Raw genomic sequence first — 24,251 nt, 5'->3', positions numbered from 1 at the left:
CAATCGGGAAGCCTCGCGGGCGAAATGCTTGCCGGGAACTGGAGTTTTGGGGCGGGAGAGGTGCTACGTCGCCGGATCTGCTTAGAGATACGAAAAGGGAAGAGGGACCCGCTCACTGCAGACGGGCTCCGCCTGCTGGAAAACAAGCAACTAGCTCATATTTCAAACAGAACAGCCGCCTCTTCCTGTCAGAGCCACTGAAACCCATGAACCCCGCATGGGAGCTGTTGCATGCGCGGGGAATAGGGCTTGGTTTACTGGGCGCAATGCATGCTGGGCGTCGTAGTCAGACCATTGGAGGGGAGCGCCCGGCGGCGTGACGCGCAGCACATGCGCCGGCGCCTGTCGCGGTGCCTTGTGGGATTGCTCCCCTTCCTTTCGCTCTTCCCTCCTCAGCGGCGAGGGGCTCCGGCCATGTCCGGCTTCCGCGCGCTGGGCCTGTCGCCCTGGCTGGTGTCGCAGGCGGAGCAGCTGGGCCTGTCGAGGCCCGCGCCGGTGCAGGAGGCCTGCATCCCGCCCGCCCTCCAAGGTAAGCCGGCTCCCTCGCGCCTCAGGAAACGGCCCCGCAGGCCCCGCCCACCCCTGCCATGGCGAGCTAGGCCCCGCCCACCGCTGGACCACCCTTTGGCTATTTAAGCCACGCCCATCCCGCCCGCGCTGCTGGAAGCCACGCCCCTTCCACGAGAGCCACCCGTCTGTTCTTCTGGTCACGCCCCTTCATGCAGGCCACGCCCATTGATGGCAAGGCCTGTTGAGCCCCCTCTCCCCATTGCTCCAAAGCAGCTGCCTCAGCCTTTCCTAGGAAAGGCTGCCATGGCTGGGGAAAGAGTGCCTCTGAGCGCATGCAGAGCGCCTCCCCGCTTGATGCCCTTCCCCTCTGCTTTCCTCCCACAGGCCGTGACTGCATGGGCTGTGCCCAGACTGGCAGCGGCAAGACGGCCGCCTTTGTGTTGCCCATCCTGCAGAAGCTCTCTGAAGATCCGTATGGCATCTTCTGCCTGGTGCTGACACCCACGAGGTAAGAGCCAGCCTTTTTCTTGCTGGAGAAAAGTCCTTGGTCCTCATCGAGGGCGGCCCCTGCGTTGGACCAACGATCAGATATCATTGTGGTTAATTGAATTACTATTATTATTTATTAAGTCCATATAGGGACCCGGGTGGCCCTGTGGTCTAAACCACTGAGCCTAGGGCTCACCGATCGGAAGGCCGGCAGTTCAAATCCCCACGACGGGGTGAGCTCCCGTTGCTCGGTCCCTGCTCCTGCCAACCTAGGAGTTGGAAAGCGTGTCAAAGTGCAAGTAGATAAATGGGTACCACTCCAGCGGGAAGATAAACGGCATTTCCGTGCGCTGCCATGGTTCGCCAGAAGCGGCTTGGTCATGCTGACCACATGACCCGGAAAAACTCTGCAGACAAATGTCGGCTCCCTCAGCCAGTAAAGCAAGATGAGCTTTACCCCAGAGTCATTCACAACTGGACTTAACTGTCAGGGGTCCTTTATCATTACCTTTAAGTTCAGATAGCGCTTTTTGTCTCAGAGCAGTTCACGACAATATAAAAAACAAGAAATACATCATCATCATCATACCCCACTTTTTTCTGTGGCACGGTGCGAAACAGCGGCGTGTTTTTTTAATCTCCTGCCATTCCTTCTCCGGCAGGGAACTGGCCCACCAGATCGCCGAGCAGTTCCGGGTCTTGGGGAAGCCGCTGGGCCTAAAGGACTGCATCATCGTTGGTGGGATGGGTACGTAAGTCCTGTTCAGAAAACGGAGGGGATCTTCCTCCACCCTTCTCCGAAACAAAATTAAGGACATCTTGCTTGAAGAGCCACCGAGCAGCTGAAGATAATTTATTGGCAAATCTGCACACAGCAGGGTGTGAGGGGTGTCACTTTGCGCCCTTGGAGAGGGGTTAAGGTATCCCCTTCTTTTCCCACTTTGCAGATATGGTGGCTCAAGCCCTAGAGCTGTCCCGCAAGCCCCACGTCGTCATCGCCACCCCAGGCCGGCTGGCCGACCACCTGCGAAGTTCCAACACCTTCAGCCTTCAAAAGATCAAGTTCTTGGTAAGTCCCAGAGAGTGCACCCTAATTCCCAAGGAAGGCCCCTAGTTCGCCAGCCAGGCCTGAGCCTGGCCACCTTCAAGCCTCCGCAGGGCTGTGCAATGCCTCTCTCCCCACAGCGGCTTAGAAAGCTTTTGGTTTTTTGCATTTCTGTTTCTGTTTCTCAGCAAGAAAAAGTGCAAATGCAGCAAAAAGAAAGAAAGAAAAAAGAAACAAAGGACGTGTCATGTATAATTTAGTTGCAAGTCCCGCATTGCTGGAGGTGGGACTAGCTGGCCCTCAGGGTCCCTTCCAACACTGCAATTCTATGATTATGTGAATTAAAAATATGAACCGTAAGCCTTCACAGCCTGGAAGGGCAAAAGGACAAAAACGCAGCACAGCTCCGAAGGGATAGGCAACTATTAGCATAGATTCCCTTTGCACAAATAAAAGTATTATCTGCCTCCCAAGTTCCATTATTATTGTGAATAACAGTTCTACAGAGTCTTAAGCGAGCCAGACATTCACATATACTGATGGTTTTGCAGGCGCCCATGTGCAATGCCCACTTTATGCAGAACCAAGGAATCAATTTATAAAACCTTTGTGCAGGAAAGCAGCTTAACCATGGCGGAGAGGGTGACTTTACAACTTACAAAGTTGCTCTCTATGCTCTGACAGCCGGGAAGATTAGGGCAAATAAATTAGTTAAATTAGCTGTTAATTGTAAAGGGGACGCTGAGATCTAACTTACACAATCTGCATGCAACTCCCCTTTATTTTATCTTGTATATGGATAATGTCATGGCATTCAGCTAGCACAGTAAAGGTTTGATTGATATACTGATGCACTCAGAGCTTCCTCTGCTGGTCTGAACGCTTCATTCAATATACGGCCTTGGCCCAGTATACCTGAAGGAGCGTCTCTACCCCCTTTGTTTAGCCCAGACACTGAGGTCCAGCTCCGAGGGCCTTCTGGCGGTTCCCTTACTTCAAGAAGTGAAGTCACAGGAAACCAGACAGAGAGCCTTCTCAGTAGTAGCGCCTGCCCTGTGGAATCCCCTCCCATCAGATGTCAAAGAAATAAACAATTATCAGACTTTTAGAAGACAGCTGAAGGTAGCCCTGTATTGGGAAGTTTTTAATGTTTGATGTTGTCTATGTATGTGCTGGAAGAGTGGCTGGGGAAACCCAGCCAGATGGGTGGGGTATAAATAAATAGTAGTCGTAGTATCTCCCCCTCCACCTTCCATCAGCCATGAGCGTTGGCTGGGGCTGCTGGGAGTACCTTGCCCTGGGAAGGAGTAGAATGGCCTCCCTGGAGGTGTGACATTCCCATGTGTTTTTATGCTGTATGTAAAGCAGAGAGAGCGGTTAGAACGAAGAGGAAAATTTAAAGGTGGAAAACTACAGAACAGGCATGTACAGTTGCACATGGGTTAGAATAGCAAGGTCCAAGTAAAGAATATCAGCCTTACCCGATTATCAAGTGTCGTTCCAGGTTTGCCAGGCTTGTGACAGAGGTTGCCTTGAAAACAATGGTTCTGCTGTGTGTGTCTTAAAAGACTGCCAGATCATAAAGAAAGTGTCTGGGGGTTCTAGCTCTTGCCCAGGTCTCACATTAGGCGTCATTTTCTCCATTATGGCTAAGGGGCAGTGCAAGGCGTGGCAAGCACCCAGTGTCAGATTTGGGGCTGGTTTTCATTGAATTGCATTTACTATTCAGGCTGTTAATTCTTTTAACAATACATTGGTATAATCAAAAACATTCAGTTGCGTTTATTTTGGAAAACAAACAATATTCTCTTTAGTAATGTTCATCCTTTCTGTCAAAAGCAAATGCCAGAAATCTTGCACCAACTTAAAATTCCCACATGCTTTCCAATCCCTGCCTTTCCCTGCGAGGATTTCCCTTTCTGCTCTGTTCACTGGTGACACACCTGTCCCTGCCCCCTCCATTTTGGCTCAGGTCCTGGATGAAGCTGACCGACTGCTGGAGCAGGGCTGCACCGACTTCACCAAAGACCTGGAAGTCATCTTGGCAGCAGTCCCAGCCAGCAGGCAGACGATGCTCTTCAGTGCCACTCTGACCGACACGCTGAACGAGCTCAAGCAGATCGCCATGAACAAGCCCTTCTTCTGGGAATCCAAATCTGAGTGAGTTTGACCTCCAGGCGCTGAGTGGTAGACAATGTACATCATTGGATAAGTAACAGGAAAAGAAGGGTTAAAAGTTTAAATGAAATTAAGGGGAAGGATTTGCTGAACTAACATAATAGAAATTGGAATACAAAGAGGGGAGGTATGGGGAAGTCGGGAAAGTAAGGTATAAGAAAAAAAGGGAATGAAATTATACTTGTACTTTTTTGTTTTGTTTTTTGTCTGTGCTATATTATTGTTTTATTTTGCTTTTATATAATTATTGGAAAACTCAATAAAATTCTTTTAAAAAAAAGACAATGTACATCAAGGTTTCCCAAACTTGGCCCTCCAGCTGTTTTTGGACTACAACTCCCATCATCCCTAGCTAGCAGGACCAAGGGTCAGGGGTGATGGGAACTGTAGTGCCAAAACAACTGGAGACCCAAGTTTGGGAAACCCTGGCTTAAGAGATACCTGAATGGATAGATGAGAGGCAGCCAAATGTCCTAAACATGCATTATATTGTCATTGGCGTTGTCATTGTTGTTATATATTGTTTTATTATATGGATGATGATGATTCAGAGGCCTCACAACAACCCTCATGTAGCCGGTCTCAGTCCCAACCTGCCATCTTCTTGCCCTGTTGCAAATGGAGAGGAAGAGACTGTATCTCACACTTTGTATGCTGGGAGGTCCCATGTTTAGTCCCCTCCTTTTGGAGAGTCTGGAAAACCACTACTGGAGACTCGGGGCCACCAAGAGAGGAGACAGCCTTGTGCTGGGGAGGCACAAAGCCAGGTCTGGTGCAAGGAAGTTCTTAAACTCTCTGTCACCCCTAACTGGGCCTCCTCTTTCCCATCCTCCCAGAGTCCGGACAGTGGAGCAGCTGGACCAACGCTACCTGCTGGTGCCTGAGAAGGTGAAGGACGCCTACCTGGTCCACCTGGTCCAGACATTCCAGGACGAGCATGAAGACTGGTCCATCATCATCTTCACCAACACGTGCAAGTGAGTCTGGGGTTGGCCTCCCTCTTTCTCTGCCACTCTTCCCTGCTGGCTCAAAAGCTCACCTTCCGTTCTTAATTCCCAAGAGGGGAGAGATCCCCAGGCTCACTGCTGGCTTGGAGGCAACCCTGAACTTCTGTTCCAGGGAGGGGCAGGTGCCAGGTTCAGCCCAGACTCCTCACTCCTGTCCCCAGAGAATTAACCGAGGCTGTCATTGGCTCCTAGCTATGATGGCAACACTCTGCCCTCCCCTGTCTGGAGGGAGTAAGCACCTCTGGGTAACAGCAGTTGCTGAGGAATCATAAGCGGAGAGAGTTGCTTTGCTCTGATCTTGCTTGTGGGCTTCCTGCTTGGGGCAGGTGGTTGACCACAGTGAGGACAGGATGCTGGACTAGATGGTAGGGAAATTCTTATGCCCTCAGGGCTTTTATGGTAGCTGGCTAGAACCCCATGGAGTTCCATCTTTGAATTCCCATTTCTGGGGAAGAGCAGGAGAGGGCCCTGGTGCCCTTCCGGGGGGCTTCCCTTAGGGGCTTCCGGTTGGCCCCAAGATGCTGGACTAGATGGAGGACCTCCTTGGGCCTCTTTGGATGTTCCCCTTGCAGGAGGATGCCTTTGAGGGGGCCAAAGGGCAGTTTGCTTTTGCTCAGAAGCACTCTTCCCTGCCAGCTGGCTTGTGGAAGCTTTTGACCTGTAGAAGAGAAACAGCTTTGCAGATACAAGAATATGCTTGGGCAGGAGAGAAAAAGGGTAAGACAGAAACCCTTTTGGCTCTTTCCAGTATATTTCATTCCCCTCTAGGCAACTCAGGGTGATATTTGCAAGGTTGGGAAGTCAGCCCTCTGAACAGCCCTGCCAGGTAAAGTACAGCTAGCTAGAGATGAGAGTGTTGTAGTCCAAAAACAGCTGGAGACCCAAGTTTGGTCCTACATTAGTAATTTGTGGTCACAGAGAAGGGAAGCAACAACCATAACGGAACACCCTTGGCCCCCTGGAGGTGGCAGAGGGTTTCCAGTCAGCTGCAGTTCCCCTGAAGTGCCAAGGTTAACCCTCTTCCCCTCCAGAGAGCAGGGGCCGGGGCAGGCCAGAGGAAGGACTTAGATCTCTTGTTCTTGCAGGAACTGCCAAATCCTGAATATGATGCTCCGGAGGTTCAACTTCCCTTCGGTGGCTCTGCACTCCATGATGAAGCAGGTGAGCCAGAGGCTGGCAGAGGCCGTGCACTAACAGCTGGAGGGGCAACACACAGGGGGGGGGGGAGCCACATGCTGATGTTTCTTAAAGCAAGACACAGTTGCTGTGTGGATTCTTTGGTGTGAGAGAATCCGTGGTCCCTCTTTGTTTCGCCAGGAGCCGCCACACACACACACACACAGAGGGAGTTCTTGCTGAGGTTAGTTCTTCCTTCCTCCGCTTTCCCCCAGTGGGTGGACCATACCTTAGTGGGGAGGGCACCTGCTTTGCCTGCAGGTTTCACCCCTGGCACCTCCAGTTTAAAAAGGGTCCGCCAGCAGGCAGGGGTCTCTGCCTCCCTACCCACCTGGACACTTAGCCCAGCCACTTCCTACACTTCCCTGCTCTGACTGCCTTTCCCCCTTCTCTCTCTCCACTCTTTCTAACAGAAGCAGCGCTTTGCAGCCCTGGCCAAATTCAAATCCAGCGTCTTTAAGATTCTCATCGCTACAGATGTGGCCGCCAGGTGGGTACTGCCTATCATTCTTTACCACCCACTTCCATCTATAATATCCTAATTATTTTTCACTGCTGCTCGCAGCTCAAGTCCTACTTGTAGGTTTATCTGACTGCTTAACTTCTTCAAATACTCTGCAAAGGGTTCTACTCCTCCCTTAACGATGATTCCTCTTGATCCCTAATTTTTGTTGTCATTCTCGCCAACTCCACATATTCCATGTTTATTTTGCCATTCCTCTTGGGTTGGTATTTCTTTGTCTTTCCACCTTTGTGCATAGGTTATTCTTGCTGCTGTTGTCACATACAGAGAAAGATTAAAAGTACCTTCTTGGGAACATCTGAGTTTGTTATCCCTCTCTGGTGCTTTTAAATGTATATTTTTCCCCTTTTTAATTTTTGGTGGGGACAGTGTTGGGTGGACTGTTCTTCCCGACTTCTAACCCTGCCCCTCTCTTCTTTGTCTCTCTCAATTCAGGGGCCTCGACATCCCCACAGTCCAAGTGGTCATCAACCACAACACGCCGGGGCTCCCCAAAATCTATATCCACCGGGTAGGCCGAACTGCCCGGGCAGGTAAGGACGTCTGCTACAACCTGCTGATTAGCCACCATTATCAGAGTAGGAACTGGCTCCCACATGGATGGAACATGTGGCACTTTCTTCCACATTGGGGGTCCCTGGTGGGGAGGAGAATAGTCCTGTGTGCATGAACCCCCTTCTTCTCTCCACCCTTCCCCAGGCCGAAACGGCATTGCCATCACGCTGGTGACGCAGTATGACATCCACCTGGTCCACGCCATCGAGGAGCAGATCAGTGAGTTGAGAAGGAGAGTTTGGGAGCGACAGCCCATCGCACAGGAACTGCCAAGTTATTGGTTTGGCGGCTCCTCTGGCCACCTGGGAAAGAGGGCGATGCAAATGGCTGGGAAGGGCTGGCGTGGCAGAACAACCTCCCTCCAACCTGGTGCCCTCCAGGCGGGAACAGCTCCCATCAGCACCAACCCAGCACAGAGTCGTAATCCGAAAAGTCCGCAGGGCACTGTGTTGGGGAAGGCTGCAGTCAAGCCCTAGTCAGCTTTGCTGACATTTATCATCCTCCCATCCTACTGGCAGACCACTCGTTTTGCGGTTGCTTCCTCTCACCTGGTTCTTCACACCGTTCCTGGTTGCCACCGCTGACCCTCTGTTTGCATGTACAGTGGTACCTCTGCTTGTGAACGGGATCCGTTCCGGAGGCCCGTTCGCAACATGAAAAGAGCGCAACTTGTCGTGCTGTATCTGTGCAGGGGCGCGGCACAATTTGGTGCATGCACAAAGCGCTATTTAGCACTTCTGCGCACACGTGAGTGACGAAATCCGGAAGTAACCGTTTCCAGTACCTCCGGGTCACCGTGGGACACAACCTGAAAGAATGTAACATGAAGCAAATGTAACATAAGGTATTACTGTACAGTGGTACCTCTGTTTAAGAACAGTCCTTTTTAGGAATGATTTGGTTTATGAACTCCGCAAGACCGGAAGTAGTGTCCCGATTTGAGAACTTTACCTTGGTCTAAGAACGGAAGCCGAACGGTGGAAGGGCACCGGCGGCAGGAGGCCTCATTAGGGAAAGCGCGCCTCGGTTTAAGAATGGTTTCGGTTTAAGAACGGACTTCCAGAATGGATTGAGTTCGTAAACCGAGGTATCACTGTACTTCTTTTGTGTTTTAAACTTGTAAGCTCCTTAGAAACCTGCTCTGACCTGAAGCAACATACATGTTCAGTAACAACAAAGCCAGCCAATAACAGCAGCCAGATAGAAAGCCAAAAAGGCTGAGGAGTTTCAACAGTGCTAAGAAATGTCTCAAATTCTTGTCCAAGATGCAGCCTTATCACCCTTGCGCCACCAGTTCAATTCCGGAAGCGCTTTGTGAGCAGAGGTTAGGGTCCCATTGGCGCTCACCTAAAAATAATAATTTTATTATTTATACCTCACTCATCTGGCTGGATTGCCCCAGCCACTCTGGGTGGATTTGAACACATATCAAAACATAATATAACATCAGACATTAAAAACTTCCCTGAACAGGGCTGCCTTCAGATGTCTTCTAAACGTCAGATACAGTCATACCTCGGGTTACAGACGCTTCAGGTTGTGCGTTTTCGGGTTGTGCATCGCGCCAAACCTGGAAGTACTGGAATGGGTTACTTCCTGGTTTCGGCGCTCACGCATGCGCAGAAAGACTAAATCGCATTTTGCGCAGAAGTGCTGAATCGCTACCCGCTCGTGCGCAGATGCGGCGCTGCAGGTTGTGAATGTGCCTCCTGCGTGGATCACATTCACAACCCAAGCATCCACTGCAGTTCCTTATCGCCTTGACATCTGATGGGAGGGCATTCCACAGGGTGGGCGCCACCAGCAAGAAGGCCCTCTGCCTGGTTCCCTGTAACCTCACTTCTCTCAGGGAGGGAACTGCCAGAAGGCCCTCGGAGCTGGACCCTAGCTGGACGATGGGGGTGGAGACGCTTCTTCAGGTATATGGGGCCATTTAGGGCTTTAAAGGTCAGCACCAGCACTTTGAACAGGGCTCAGAAATGTGCTGGGAACCAGTGTAGATCCTTTAGGAACACCCCCATGCCTTTCTGCCTTGCAGAGATGAAGCTCCAGGAGTTCTCCGTGGAGGAACACACCGTACTGAACATCCTTACCCAAGTGAACGTTGTGCGACGGGAATGCGAGATTGTGAGTGAGGGCTTTGGGGTGGCTGGGTTGTAGATCTGCAGTCTGGGAATAGCAGTGAACTTTGTGGGGAAGCACAGATTTGAACTCGGATCTCCCCACTCCAAGATCGATGTTTTAGCCTCCTACCGTTTCCCTACCTCCCCAGGTAAAGCAGAATGGAAGCCTGAGGATACATATATGCTTTGAAAACAGTGGTTCCATGAACTCATCCCCAGCGCCCCCTGCCCTTTAAAAAAGCATTATTCAGAATAGCAGTTTGCATGACCCACTAAGCAAGATAACAACACAATGAAATTCAAAACACTCGCAATTAATTTCATGTTTGTTCAAAATCTGATTAAAACCTTTTTAGTTTAATTAATTCAGCAAAACTGATGGAATCACTTGCTCCAGCGATACCAGCTTTTCAAATCCCAGTAGTCCTTTACAGTACCAGGCCCTCTGTAGGTAATCCCTCTCCCTTCCCCCCCCCCCCCGACAGTACTGCCCACTCTGGAAAACACTGCTTTAAAACAACCTTTGTTTCTTTTCTTCCTAGAGATTGGAGGCGACCGATTTTGATGAGAAGAAGGAAATAAACAAACGGAAACAGATGATCCTAGAAGGAAAGGTATGATCATTTCAGGTCAGGGAATGGCCCTGTGTGTTTCCCTCCCTCCTCTGGAGCAATTCTCCCTCTCAGCAATTCTCCCTCTTTGCCTTAGGTGATCTTTAAGAGCGTCACATCTGCAGCAACTAGTTGCAGCTCCCTTCAAGGCACAAAGGGTCTCTTAGCAGCACAGCTCACAGCCCACCCACACCCCCTGCCCCCTCCTCTCCACTCCCTGCTCTCAGCAGCAGCAGCAGCAAGCAGCCTTGGCTTGGCCAGATTTCAACATCGCAGTGTATTACCAGATCGTGATGTTTGGCTGGTGATTCATCGCGATGTTGAAAAGCTGACATCACCCACCCCCTAGTCCAGGGGTTCCCAAACTAAGGCCCACTGGCTAGATAAGGCCCAAGGTACTCGTTTATCCAGCTCACAGCGCTGCCTCTGCCACTGCCCACTCTTACTGGCGCTGTGCTGCATGGCTGCCCACTTCCAGGTCAGAAGAGCACCAGAAATAGCTTGTGCGCACTTGCAAGCGTTATTTGCAGTGCACATCCAGGTCGGAGGAGGCCTGTACACATGCTCACAAGCTATTTCCGGTGCTCCGAACTGGAAGCGTGCCGGAAATAGCGTGTGCGCACGCATATGGGCATACGCTCCCCCACCCTCCGGCCCACTGTGCAATCGGCGCTGGAGTCACCGGCCCGAGGCGCGGTACGTTTGCTGACCCCTGCCCTAGTCCTTGAGCAAACCCTGCTCTGTGCCCTCCCTCAATAAGTGGCAGGTCGAGCATGGCCTCCAGCAGGTGCCCAGCCCTGGTCAGATGTCAAAACAAAGCCTGTGGGCAGTGGGAGACTGATAAAGTCAGGATGCTCTGTGCCCCTCTGGCCAAGAGGGTCTGCTTCTCAGTCTCCTTGCCTTCTCTCCTCCTTGCTCACCAGGACCCAGACCTGGAGGCGCAGCGGAAAGCGGAGCTGGCAAAGATCAGGAAGAAGAATGTTGAGTTTCGGAGCAGAGTCCAGCAGGTCCTGGAAGACAAGAAGCAGGTTGTCCTCCATCGGAAGCTACGGAAGAAGCGGCAGCGGCGGCAACAACGGAAGCAGCCAGTGGCAGAGAAGTGAGGCTGCCTCCCCCCGAACTCCCACCACCCAGGGTTCTTGTGCCTTCCGTCTGGTGTGGGGAAGAAGTGGCGCGGTCCCACCTCTTGGCCCACCAGGGCTGGCCCCAGGCTGAGAAGGGCACCCCAGAGCCAAGACGGGCTCCATCAAAAGGGGGGGGGACTGCAGACAGGACAGGAGGATTCTGGGAATCCAGTTTTATTGAAATTTTCCATGAGACAATAAAAAGAACGGACTAATCTACAAGGTCTAATAACAAGAGAGAAATTAGAAGAAAAGAAAGGAGATAGGAAACTACAAAGCCCTCTCTCGCTCCTGTATCTTAACTTTTATCCCATACAGAGAAAGGTGAGCCTTCCCAACTCTCACCTGGGAGTATCCCTCCCTCTCCAAGCCTCTCACCCTGGGAGATCGCTGGGAATCCAGTTTCCCAGGAAATCTGAATATGGAACTGTGCACCTTATCTTCATCAGTTTACCGTGGTTACTCTCGTGCCTGTACAGGAGTATCTCTCGTTCCACACAGTTGGGACTTTTGTTCCAGTTGCTTTTGACCCCTCAAGATGGTCTGTTTTCAAACTGGTCCCTTCATTACAGGATCACCTTCAAACAAATTCCTTAGTTACAAGACCACCTTCATTGTCTCCTCGATGTTTCTACTCTCTTCTGCTGACAGATTCCGAAAACAGTTGCACCACCTAGCTTTTCCTGGGTCCTTTGTGGTTTGGATCCTTAGGACTGCAGCGATAGAAGGTCTCTCAGCCCCAGAAATCTAGCTGGTGGGAAAACAGGGTGTCTCCTATAAATTATAAGCCATGGGGAGGACGAAATATCAGTGTTTCTGTCTAGATCTCATTTGGGGGGCTGCACCTCCCCTTGGGAGTTGGGCTGTTGAGATCTTCAGGAAGAGAAGCTGAAACCTGCCACCAGTGTGTTCAATTGCAAACTCTCGACACATTCTCAGGATTCTTGTCCCATGACGAAAAGGTCTGGAACAGAAGAGACGGGCCAAAATGAAAATTTGTGAGAGAACGACTGTCCTCCTGCTTCAGAGTCTTTGCCCTCCGTGGCTGGAGGGCGCCAGGTTGGAAAGGCTGCTCTCTAACCCAAACAACTAAGACCAGTAACCCCCAAACTCTCTGTCAATAAATACAAATTCTGGCGAGTCTAACCTACCCAAAGTGCCTGTGCTCTTTCTTGGCTAGTGAGCAGGGTACAGTTGAAACATGCCTTCAGTTTTAATCGGGGAGGGGGAGCCCAGTGGGGGGCAGACATGCAGATCATTTAATAAAAGTGACTTTTTAGAACTATGATTTGGCCTTGGATAGTTTGGCGTTCACAACAACAAACCAAAGAGCCAAGCTCCTAGCCCTCATGCCCGCAATGCAGCCCTGTCTCGAAAGTCGGAAGGGGGCAGGGGAAGATGAATTCCAGGGAAATCTTGAAGGCACCTTTCTCCATCCTCCAGGTGGCCGTACATGATCGTTGGGCACTGGAGCTGACGGGAGTTGTAGTCTAGCAACACCCAAGGGATGCCAGATGGAGGAAGGCACAGAGATCCAGCTCTGAGGGTCTTCTGGTGGCTCCCTCACTGCAAGATGTGAGGTTGCAGGGAACCAGGCAGAGGGCCTTCTTGGTGGTGGTCCCTGTGGAACACACTCCCACCAGATGTCAAGGAGATAAAGAACTATATGACTTTCAGAAAACATCTGAAGGCAGCCCTGTATAGGGAAATTTTTTTATGCTTGGTTTTTATATATGTTGGAAGCCACTCAGAGTGGCTGGAGAAACTCAGTCAGATGGGCGGGGTACTACAAATAATAATATGGCTGTCTTGCATGAGGAGGAACACCATCCTGAATCATGCAGAGTCTGCCTTCTTGCTTCAAACTGCAGAGTAGGGCTGGGTGATGCAGCGATTTATCACCCAAAACCGGTTTGAAGTCCATGTTATGACCTGGCAATATATTGTGCATCTTTGTGTGTGCATGTGCACTGTGCAAAAATCACAATGTGGAGAAAACCATGAAGCTGCATCCCTCTTTCAGACATTGTGGTAGATCAGTATATTGCGATGTTTAGCCAGTGATATGTCTCGATGTTGAAAACCAGATATTGTCCAGCCCTACTGCAGGCCATGTTTTTTACTGCAGACTCTTGCTTTTCCTTAGCTCTGACAGAGGACAAGAATTTCCTTCCCCTCCAAAGGATCAGTGGTCTCTCCCTGAGCGCCTTTATTCACGCAGCAGCTTTAGTATTGAGCACAGTTCTGAACTTTTCAGATCGGGATGCTCTGTGTCTCCCTCATCCACACCCTTGCCTAGCAGACTGGCCCACCCACTCCCAACCCCTCCAGAGTAGCTGCGCAGCACCGACAATGAGGGGGGGGACCCCATTTGCTGAAGAAGCAGGCAGATCGGCAGAGGAATTTTGCTCTTCTGGTCTTGCCGTCAGCTGCTCCTCATCTGCCAAAACACCCCTCTGATCTCACATCGCGCTTCTGCCTTGGCAGAGATTAAAGAAATGGGTCTTGGCAGGCAGCCTTCATTTTCCTTATCACCTGCAGCTACCTTTCAAGGTGTTGCTTTTTCTGAAGCAGAGAGCCGCCGCCCCCCCGGCCCCCCTGTTCCACTCCCAAACCTCTCCTCAGCTATTCAAGAAGAGAGCAGAGGCGCAAAGACTTGTGGGGATTCCAGCATCTCCGATCTGACTTGACGGCTCTTAGTGCATCATGCTGTTTGATCGTGGTTTTTGAAAAATCTTGCAGCTCCCTGCATATCGCACTCAAGTTTGAAGAGAGGGGGCATATGAATTTTTTTACTATTCCTAGGGGAGTTGAAACACCAGCACCACCCAGGCCAGAATAACTGCTCCCAGTTATTCCTGAACACTGCAGATTTTGAGATACAGGAAACTTCCTTCTGTCTAATCAGACCACGTGTCTCTCTTCCTCAATACTGCCTCCAGCTTTCCAGAGTTTCTTTCAGACACGGTCTCATAGCCTGACCTGGATACACCATTGAGAACTGAACCTGGGCCTCCTTGCAAAGCACTGAGCCACGGCCCTTTCTTGAAATTTAAGGTGTTAGTCCTCATGGTTGTGATAAGGAGCTGGTTTCTATCCAATCAGACTGCTGGCCCACCTGACTCAATATTATCTACACTGACTGGCAGTGGATCTCCAGGGTTTGTTTCCCCAGCCCTAGAAGGAGAAACAGCTGTATTGGGGGAGGGGCAGTGCCTCTCTTGGGGGACACATCGTGCTCCTTGGGGCGCAGTTTGCCCACCTTTGATCCCTACCCTGCACTCAGCTCTCACCTGCACCTCCTAGAAGCTGTCAGCAGGTGACAGCAGCCACAATCCCGAGAAATGGCTTCGACTGAACCAGGTGAGGGGAGCCTATGGGTCTCAAACCCTCAGTGACTTAGGGATGTTCTTTGCATGTGAAGAGAGGCTCTGGTGGCTGAAGTGGATGAGACCAAGGGGGGGGGGGTCCAAGGGTCTGCCTGTGCTGTAGAGGGAAGTGAGGGGCAGGTGGGGCTCGTCCACCTGGGAAGGGAGCCCATCTAGGAGAAGGAAAACTCTGATTCTGAAGCTCTGCTGCCTTGCAGGAGATCTTTGGGAGGAGAAAAGGCTCAGAAGCAAATGCTCCACAAATCCAGAGTTCCTAAGGCGGCTGGAAGGTGCCTTGTCCACCTCCTGCAGCCAAGCGGGTTCCAAATGTCTTGCTCTTCTTTGGACCCCCTCAATGAGGCCGTGACACACAGCCCAGGCCTGTAGCCCAGAGAGGTCACTTGGGTGCTGCAGCCGTTTGACTTCAACCCTGGCGGCACCCACTGTGGTCTCTTAAGACAGCCTGGAGGCTTGAAGCCGGGACCTTCTGGGTGCGAAGCAGGTGCTCTGACCACAATATCCCTTTCCTTAAATCCAGGCTGTGCCTTTGTGCCTCAGCTGCTGCTCACATGTTCTCGCTCTCGCTCTCCATCAGCTGAGGTTCTTGGAGGGGTTCCCTGATTCGGTTGCCATGGACACCGTTCCCAAGGTAGCAACTCCACTCCATCCACGCCTCTTTCAACTCTTCTCCTTCCGCTGTCGGGGTGCGCCAGCCACAACCAGAAGAAGAAAAGAATCACACACACCCATTGCAACAAAGAGATTGCAGCAGCAAACGCTTTTCAAGGACTGACTTCGCGGTGGGCAAACAATCGAGGTGCAACTGCTCTGCCTTTCTTTCTTGTCAAGGAAGTGGCAAGTGCTACCCACCAACCCATCAAACCACTGGAGGCCTTGTTTATTACCTTGTTTGCTTATTTATTGCTTTTTACCCCAACATTTTCTTCAAGGCGGCTGCCTTGGCTCTCTTCCTCCCCATTTATCCTCACAACAACCCTTCAAGGGAGGACTAAGAATCACAGGCAGTGAAGGGACTGCAGTAATCTTCAGTAATGCAGTGGTACCTCTGGTTAAGAACTTAATTCATTCCAGAGGTCCATTCTTAACATGAAACCATTCTTAACCTGAGGTACCACTTTAGCTAATGGGGTCTCCCACTGCCGCTGCGCAATTTCTGTTCGCATCTTGAGGTAAAGTTCTTAACCCGAGGTACTACTTCTGGGTTAGCGGAGTCTGTAACCCGAAGTGTTTATAACCAAAGGTAGCACTGTATGGCTCCCTGAGCGAGGCCAAAATTGTTTGTCAGATGCAGGTCACCAATAAAGGAAGTAAATTATTATTATTATTATTATTATTATTATTATTATTTTATTAATGTACTGCCCTATACATGGAGGTCTCAGGGTTCACAGAACAAAATCAAAATAGAAAACCACAAAATATATAATCAAAATAAAAACAACAACCCAATAATACACACACCCCGGTCACGGTGAAGTTAACTCTTTATACAAGGAAACGGCATACAACTTAGCAACCCTTCTCAGGTGTTCTTGCCCCTATGGAGCCGTTGCCAGGACTGAAGGTCGCTGCCTTCCACCTTAAAGCTCCTCCTCTCCCAGATGTTTCCCAGGCAGTCTCAAGCTGTGTCTGCACACCTCTAGCCTCTGTTTTGCCTTCCTTGTTATCCCGCGTGTTCTTGGAGAGAGCTTGTTGCAGCCAGAGAGGGAGACTCCCTGGTTCTTCTGCAGCCTCTTGACTCCCCTCCTCTGCTTCAGCCGGGAGTCTGAACTGCTCCCTGTCACAGACTCCTCCTGCTCACGAAACCCTGTTGCCCCTTCAGGATCCAACCCCTCCTCCCATTCTCCTCCCTCTGACCTCTCCTTGGTGTCCCACCTCCAATCCCCAGGCTCTGAGCCTTCCTCCTTTGGGGGTTCCCCTCCCGGCGCCCCCCACACTCCTCTTTGCCCAGCCAGTCCATGACAGGCTCACCAAATGGACCTTCTCAATCAAGGAGCGTCTTGGTTTGGCATCCCCTCAGCTCCTCACCCCGTGGGGGGGGGGAACTGCCTGCACTGCCCAAAATCTGGTGCTGCCTGTTCTCATGGGGAAACTGAGGGGCTGGGCTGGGGTGATGTTTGCCAGCAGTCACACCAAGGTGGGCAGCAACCAAAGCAGGGGAGGGGGCGTCCAGAGCCTCTCCAAGGTCACAGTCCAAACAAGGAGCGTCTGAACAAGGGAGGGCCAGGTGGGAGGCAAAGCCAGAGCAATCTGCCTGTCCCCCTCCAGTGCAACCTGGCCGCCCCTCCCCCCCAAAGGTTTGGTGTAAGACCAGGGCTTCCACTGGTGAGGAATTCCCCCCCCCCCCCCCGCGAGGCCCTGGTGCAGCTGGCAAATCCAAGCCCCTTCAGGATCTTGGCTCTGACTCCTCTTGGCTTCCGCTGCTGATCCTGGGCCAGGCAGTAAATCTCTTCTCTACCCCCCACCTTCCAACCTCATTTTGCCTGCTTAGCATCGGCCTTCATAGTCTTGCTCTACAAGCCTGCCAGAAATTTGCTGCAGAGGCCTTCCCCACCCCCTCGCTGCCTCCTCACCTTCCACCAAACCTCAGGGCTTGGTGATGCTTATTTCTCAGCTTAGAAGCATTTTGCAGGTCGAAAAAGCCTCATAGGCAAGCTTGCAAATATCAGCGGGAAAGCTGGTGCTCTCTCTCAAAAAAAAGAAGACACATCACTAAAGGAAAAAGGTCCTGGGAGGGAGGAGGAATGGAAAGAGGAAAAAGTGCTGGAGCCAGTTCTGCATGGCATAATTCTCACTGCAGGGGTGACAATATTGAGAGGAGGAGTTGGAAGTGGCTGATCTTTTGGCCGAACCCTGCATTGCAGGGGGTTGGACCAGATGACCCTCAGGGTCCCTTCCAACTTCACAATTCTGTGATCCATGGTGAGAATCCTAGCTGTCCCTCTCCTAGGGAATTTGATGGCTGTGTTGGGGGGCCTGCTTGATGCCTGTTCCTTGCCTGTTCACCCACCTTTTCCAAAGCGATCAGTAGTTTTTGCCTGCCTCCCATGTGCTGAGTTATGATGTGTTGAGCCCAGAGGGCGAGGGAGCCCCAGAAATGAGCTGAGATGGGCTGAGAGTCTTAGTTCCCAAAGCGGGAAACTTCGTGCCCCTCAAGTCATCTTTATGGCTTCCATAGGAACAGAGGAAAGGCTTTCTAGAGACGGTGTGAGCAACGTCAGGCGCAGGGCTGAATGCCATCCCCCAGCCCCTCTATCTGGCTCTCAAAACTGTCCTCTTGTCCCGCTGAGCAGTTTCTCCCTGGCTGGGAATGTCTCCTTCAGCTCTGATCCTAACTCTCGCTCACCTAGAAGGAGAGCAAAAAGGAGCGCAGAGACGAGCCAAGCTGTTGCTCCTTCCACTTTTGCGGCCTCCGGAAGCGAATGCGGCCCCCGAGTCCCTCCACCCTTGCTCTCTACAGCTTCAAATGTTTGGGGGTGTTTTTTTTCCGGGAAGCCAGGGCTGTTCTCCTAGTGGAATCGGCCAATGCATGTTCTAAATTGCAGATTTCTTTATTATTTCTAAGGTTCTTCCTGTGCTGTTAATGTGTGGGGCTGACAAGGCAGAAAGAAAGAACTGAAACCTGCCAGGCGCTGCCACTCCTCTCCACAGAGGTGTGTGGGCTCCGTCCTCTCAACCTTGGAGGGAGGAGAAAGCGCGACTCCGCTGTTCAAAGGGGGAAGCAGCCTTCCCTCCGCGAGGCTTTGCAAAGAGGCAAATGCTCCACTCCAGTGTGACAAACTGGGGGGAAGCCAGACATTTAATCAATTAACTGATTTAAAAACTAAAAAAAGTTGAGCCGTTTTCTGCTCCTCATTTTCTGCTCTGGGCTGGAATCTTGCACGCATCTGTGGTTTCCACTGAGGAAATTAACCCCACAGATTAAGATTGTGCCCCTTGTTCAGGGTAGGATTCGGGGGGGGGGGAGGTATGTGTGATTGAGGCCTGGAACTAGTACACATTAGCATCTAAAGACAGGGTTGTGCAGTGGTTAGAGTCTAGGACGAGGACCTGGGAGAGACCAGGGTTCAAATCCCGCCCCATCCGGCTGTGAAGCTGTCACTAGGTAACCTGGGGCCGGTCACTGTCTCTCTCAGCCTGACCTACACCACAGGGCTGTTGTTGTGGGGGCTGAATGAGGGGGAGGGAGATCCTTTTATCTGACTCGTGCCTCTGGCTTGCGTGACTGGAAAGCGGAGAGGGGTGGGAGGGGGAATGAATTAACATTTGCTGCCCCTCCCACTCTTGCATCTGCCCTCCACTGCTCTCTCCCCTCACCCCAAGGCTGCCTTTAGTTTGGAAAAGGGCTCCCCATACACTCACCACCCCTGGACCCACATCTAACCTGCCTGCCCCGCAGTCTCCTTGGGAGGGAGTTGGCTGACCAGCCACTAGGCGGCAGCACTTGTGGGTCTTCTCATCCCTTTGGCCTCCTTTTTGAAAATTCCCTGGAAGGCGACAGGAAAGAGGTGACATGGGTCTGATCCTGCAGGCCTCGACTCCTCTCTGCTTCAGCCTATTTAGCCAAGACTCCTTGAGAACTAGCAGCTGCTTTGCATTTTGAAACGTGGGTGCGGAGAAATCCTGCGGAGGAGGAACCCACTGCTTGCTGCCTCCCAGAGCAGGACTCTGGATAGATGGGCCAGGCAGGAATAAGGGGACTTTTTAGGTTCCTCATCATCCTGCTCTCTTCTGCTTTGGTCAGGCCACACCTGGAGTCCAGTTCTGGGCGCCACAATTTGAGAAGGATGTTGACCAGCTGGAAGGTGGGCAGAGGAGGGAGGCCAAGATGATCAGGAGTCTGGAAACCAGGCCTTATGAAGAACAGTTGAAGCAGCTGGAGAAGAGGAGACTGAGAGGAGATAGGAGAGCCATCTTCAAATATCTCAAGGGCTGTCCCATGGAAGAGGGAGCCAACTTGTTTTCTGCTGCCCCAGAAAGGAGGATCCAAACCAATGGATTCAAATTGCAAGAAAGGAGATTCCGACTCAACATCAGGAAGAACTTTCTGGCAGTAAGAACCAGTGGAATGGACTCCTTCGGGAGATGGGGGACTCTCCTTCCTCACAGGTTTTTACGCTGTTGGGTGGCCACCTGCCGTGGATGCTTTAGCGGAGATTCCTGCTCTACGATCCTCCTCTCCTACTGAGAGCCTACCCTTCCACTCCCCAATTAAGGAGAGGCATTCCCTGCTGCATGCAAGAGATGGAGGGAGGCCTCTCCTTGGAAGAGGGATAGAGAGCATCTGCCTCCTTCCAGATGTTATCGGTCCTCCACTCCCCCAGCAGCCCACTGGAGCCAGGGAGGACGGGAGTCGGCAAGACCACAGACAACCCCCCTCCCTGGGCTCGGCAGCCCCACAACCATTCTGCCGGGATGCCCCCTTTGGAAAGCTGCCCCCGAGCACCCACAATTTCGTTGTTCTCTATGGGACAATGACAGTACGGATTATGGTATGGTAGGGAGCCCCACAGGTGAGCGACCCATTGTGAGAAGCAGGCGGCTTTTCCGTGCTGTCTCTTTCTCAGTCCCCTCGCCAAGCTGAGCTGAGACTGGAGCCAGCGACAGACCGGAGAGCAGGAGGCGAAGGCCTGCGAGGGAAGGTCCATCTGGGCTCCGCTCCCCTTTTTGCCCTGGGAAAAGGATGACCCCGCCCGCCGAGCTGGGACGCGGCTCCCGAGGGAGACGCTCGCCTTCGGGCCGTGCAAGGAAGCCAGCAGCGCGCTCTGCCCTTCTCTGCCCTTCCTGCAAGATGCTCCCCCCGGATGAGCCGGGCGGCCTCTCCCGGAGGATGTCGGTGTCCGAGGCTGAGGAAGGTCACCCTCCTGACTTCCTGGCAGCGGAGGCCTGGGGGGGGGGGCCCAATGTCCTCTGTCCGTCCTGGAGAAGATGCGCGAGCGACCTTGCGGGCGGGGGGGGGGGGGACTGCGGCTGCTGCTGCGAGAGAGGCAGGACAAGGCGTTGCTCTCCTTTTGCGCCAGGGCGCTGCTGGTCCTTCCTCTGACAATAAAGCCACGACTCCAGTCCTCCTGGAATTATAGAGTTCGAAGGGGTCCCCGTGGTCATCCAGCCCAACCCCCCGCAATGCAGGAATCTCAACTAAAGCACCCATGACACGCCCATCCAGCCTCTGCGTAAAAATCTCCAAGGAAGGAGAGTCATCGAATCATAGACCCGGCCCCGCTGCCCAGGGAGGCCTGGAGAGCTCCCTCGGCTGATAATGCCAAGGTTGCAGGTTCGATTCCTGTAAGGGACAGCTGCCTGTTCCTGCATTGCAGGGGGTTGGACTAGATGATGCTCAGGGTCCCTTCCAATTCTACAATTCTATGAGGACTCATTTTCTGCCCCATCTGAGCTGGAGCTGTGTTGGCCCCCCCGGGGGGAGGTGGGGGCGCCCCTTCCTCTCCATTGCCAGCCCTGCTCTCTCCACCTTCTCTCTGGCTCAGAGACAACTGGCAGGGAGCCGCGAGGAAGGGACGCCAGCAGAGGAGAGCCGCTCCCAGATGGAGCGCCAGTTGGCTTGGAGACTCGGAGTCTGGCATCGCCCCACCCGGGCAGCTGCTAGATTGAATTAAATGCCCCGAGCCCACTAGGCGCAACTCCCCCCGCCCTGGACAGATTCTTCACACCAAGGCACCTTGAAACGTCCCCCCAATCCAGCCACCAAGCTTCCTCCCACCGGGTCTTCGCAGGATCAGGACCCCACAGGCTTAGGCTGGGTGTGGCGGCGAGGCAATCCACCGTGGGGGGGGGGCGCTACCAGGTTTTTTGCCCCGGGTGACTCCTCCAGAGGGGCTCCCAGCCTGTGTGTGTGTCTTTGAGCAGGGCGAAGCACAGCCTAGTTTCGCCCCTGCCTCCTGCAAGGTGAGGAGAGGAAGATACAGAGAGCCTGCTGAATCAGGCCCAGGGCCCATCTAGACAGGAATCCCGTCCTCGGTGGCGAGACCCCAAAGCAAGATCCGAGCACAAGAGTAATCCAGCGGCTGTTACTCCAAAGCAATTGCCGAGGCATCCTGGCTAGGAGCCATCAGTAGACAGTGAATCTGAAGCCTTCCAAAGGGTGTGGGAGGGAATTCCTAGTTTCGCAAGGTGCTGGATTGGTGCCGTGGACTGGTGGGGGGAGCAGAGGAGTGTTGGGAGGAACCAGCTGGGGACCCCCCAAGGGAAGGAGGCTCAGAGCCCGGAGGGGTGTGTGGAGATGAGTGGTTAGAGGGAGAAGCCTGGGAAGAGGAGGGGCTGGAAGCTGAAAGGGCAACAGGGTGGAGTGAGCGGGGAGAGTCTGTGCCAGAGAGATGCCCAGATGGGAAACCCGCAAGCAAGACCCCGGCACGAGAGCAACTCTCTCCCCTGCTGCGGTTTCCAGATACTGGGTCTCCAACCGTAGAGGCTCCCACTCTGAATCAAGGGGTCAGCCCAGCTGGCGTTTGCATAAGCGCTTCACACCCCCCAACTCTTTGGGTCTGGCATCTCTATGCAGCAAACAGCCTTTCTGGGGGTTGGCTTGGGCCAAAGGCACCCGCTCTGGAGACAGCGGGTCTCTCCATCTCTAAACAGGCGTTTCAGATCTGACTGGCACCCATCCCCCTGGGGACACGTCAATCCCTCGGCCTCTGCGGCTGTTGCCTGCCGGCTGCGCCTGTCAAACATGAAGCCACCCGCTTTCTCAGCAAATTCCTCCTCTTCCCTTCTTCCTCGCTTGCTGCAGCTGGCAGGCTCGTTGCCCGACGGGGGTCCCTGAAGCCCCACATCTCACTCTTTGCACACCCCCACTTTGTCAGGCATGAAGGAGGGACGGGGGGGGGGCAGCAGCGATGGAGAGCAAAAAATGGAGAATTTTCTGGGGAAGGGCTCCCATGGCGAAGCAGTCCCAGAGTCCTCGCTGTCATGAGGTCTCTCTCCCTCCCCCCAGCACTTTTCCTCCGAGGAGGTGAATGAGATCCATAGTCCTCCTCTCCCCCCCCCCCCCATGTCAAGGTTGCAGGTTTGATTCCTGTGTGGGACAGCTGCATATTTCTGAATTGCACAGGGTTGGAGTGATGATCCTCAGGGTCCTTTTCAACTCTACAATTCTGCTACACTCCCCATAACCTTGCGAGGTAGGCCAGGCTGAGAGAGGCAGTGACTAGCTCCCAAGATCACCCAGTGAGCTTGCTGGCCAAGAGGGGACTTGAACTCAGGTCTTAGTCCCACACTGCAGCCACCACACCAGCACTTGCGAGTCCTGGGCACAAATGGTGGCAAAATTGGGCTTCAAAGAATTTCTTCACTTTCAAAAGCACAGCTGTGGGGGAGGGAGATGATTCATGGGGCGCAAGGGGAAAGGAAAGGCTAGACCCCCCTTTCTCCCTCCATTTTGCTAAAATGGAGCCACCTGGCCAGGCTACACCCCGAAGCACAAGGGAAGTCCCTGTCCCACTCTATTCTGCCTTGGTCAGACCACACCTGGAATAGCGTGTCCAATTCTGGGCAGCACAACTGAAGGATGTTGACAAGCTAGAACAGGGGTAGCCAACCTTTTTATACCTACCGCCCACTAATGCATCTTTCTTGATGGTAAAATTTCCTTACTGCCCATCTGTGCTTGATGGAAGGATTCAGCTTGTGCCATAGAACCCCCTGAGCTAGAACGTGAGCAGAGGGCGGCAAATGAGATGATCAAGGGTCTGGAAACTAAGCTTTGTGAGGAACGGTTGAAGGAGCTGGGTATGTTTAGCCTGGAAAAGAAGAGACTGAGAGGAGATAGAAGAGCCATCTTCAAACATCTAAAGGGCTGTCACATGGAAGGAGGAGCCAGTTTGTTTTCTTCTGCTCTGGAGGGTAGGACTTGAACCCATAGCTTCAAGTTACAAGAAAGGAGATTCCAACTAAACATCAGGAAGAACTTTCTGGCAGTGAGAGCTGTTTGACAGTGGAATGGACTCCCACGAGAGGTGATGAGCTCTCCTTCCTTGGAGGTTTTTAAGCAGAGGTTGGTTGGCCATCTGCCATGGATGCTTTAGTCGAGATTCCTGCATTGCAGGGGGTTGGACTAGATGATCCTCGGGGTCCCTTCCAAGTCTACGATTCCATGACCTCAGAAGTTGGTGGACTCTCTTTCATTGGAGGTTTTCAAACTGAAGTTGGATGGACCTCCATCCATCGGGTTTATTTAACTCCTCCGTTTCCCAGCAATTGGGACTCAGAAGCATGGATGCCTCCAGGCGTGGAGACAGAGCCTGGGAGACTGCCCTCTCCCTCCATGGCAGAGTTGCGGAAAAAGAAAGCATCCAGAAAGATCTTGAACTCTTTCGCAATTGAGCTTTGAAACAGATTCCGGCTGGAACCTGGTCAACATGTGCGTTGAGCAGCCCAGGAGTGGGTGGCCTCGAGATCAAGAGCAGTCTGGTGGATTTGGCTGACGCTGCCAAGCCCCATTCACAATTAAGTTCCCAATTAAAGGGGAAGGAAAGAGAAAGGCAAGGGGAGAGAAACACCCAGGGTCG

General features: G+C 52.6%; 1 protein-coding gene across 1 annotated transcript; it reads left to right on the top strand.

The window, feature by feature from the left end:
- The first annotated feature begins 318 nt into the window (after positions 1–318).
- DDX49 (DEAD-box helicase 49) lies at positions 319–12,497 on the top strand. The gene is made up of 13 exons (XM_083720511.1): positions 319–529; positions 895–1,018; positions 1,662–1,747; positions 1,947–2,068; positions 4,017–4,204; positions 5,059–5,199; positions 6,315–6,390; positions 6,819–6,895; positions 7,364–7,461; positions 7,628–7,702; positions 9,522–9,610; positions 10,149–10,220; positions 11,141–12,497. The coding sequence occupies exons 1-13, from the start codon at positions 331–333 to the stop codon at positions 11,318–11,320; spliced, it is 1,527 nt and encodes a 508-aa protein (XP_083576637.1). The 5' UTR covers positions 319–330; the 3' UTR covers positions 11,321–12,497.
- Positions 12,498–24,251: the final 11,754 nt, after the last annotated feature.

The sequence above is a fragment of the Podarcis gaigeae genome, assembly GCF_964106915.1.
Source record: "Podarcis gaigeae genome assembly, chromosome: 18".
In the NCBI taxonomy this organism is placed as follows: Eukaryota; Metazoa; Chordata; class Lepidosauria; order Squamata; family Lacertidae; genus Podarcis; species Podarcis gaigeae.
Note: the sequence above shows the minus strand (reverse complement) of the source record. Positions and strands in the feature narration are given on the sequence as shown.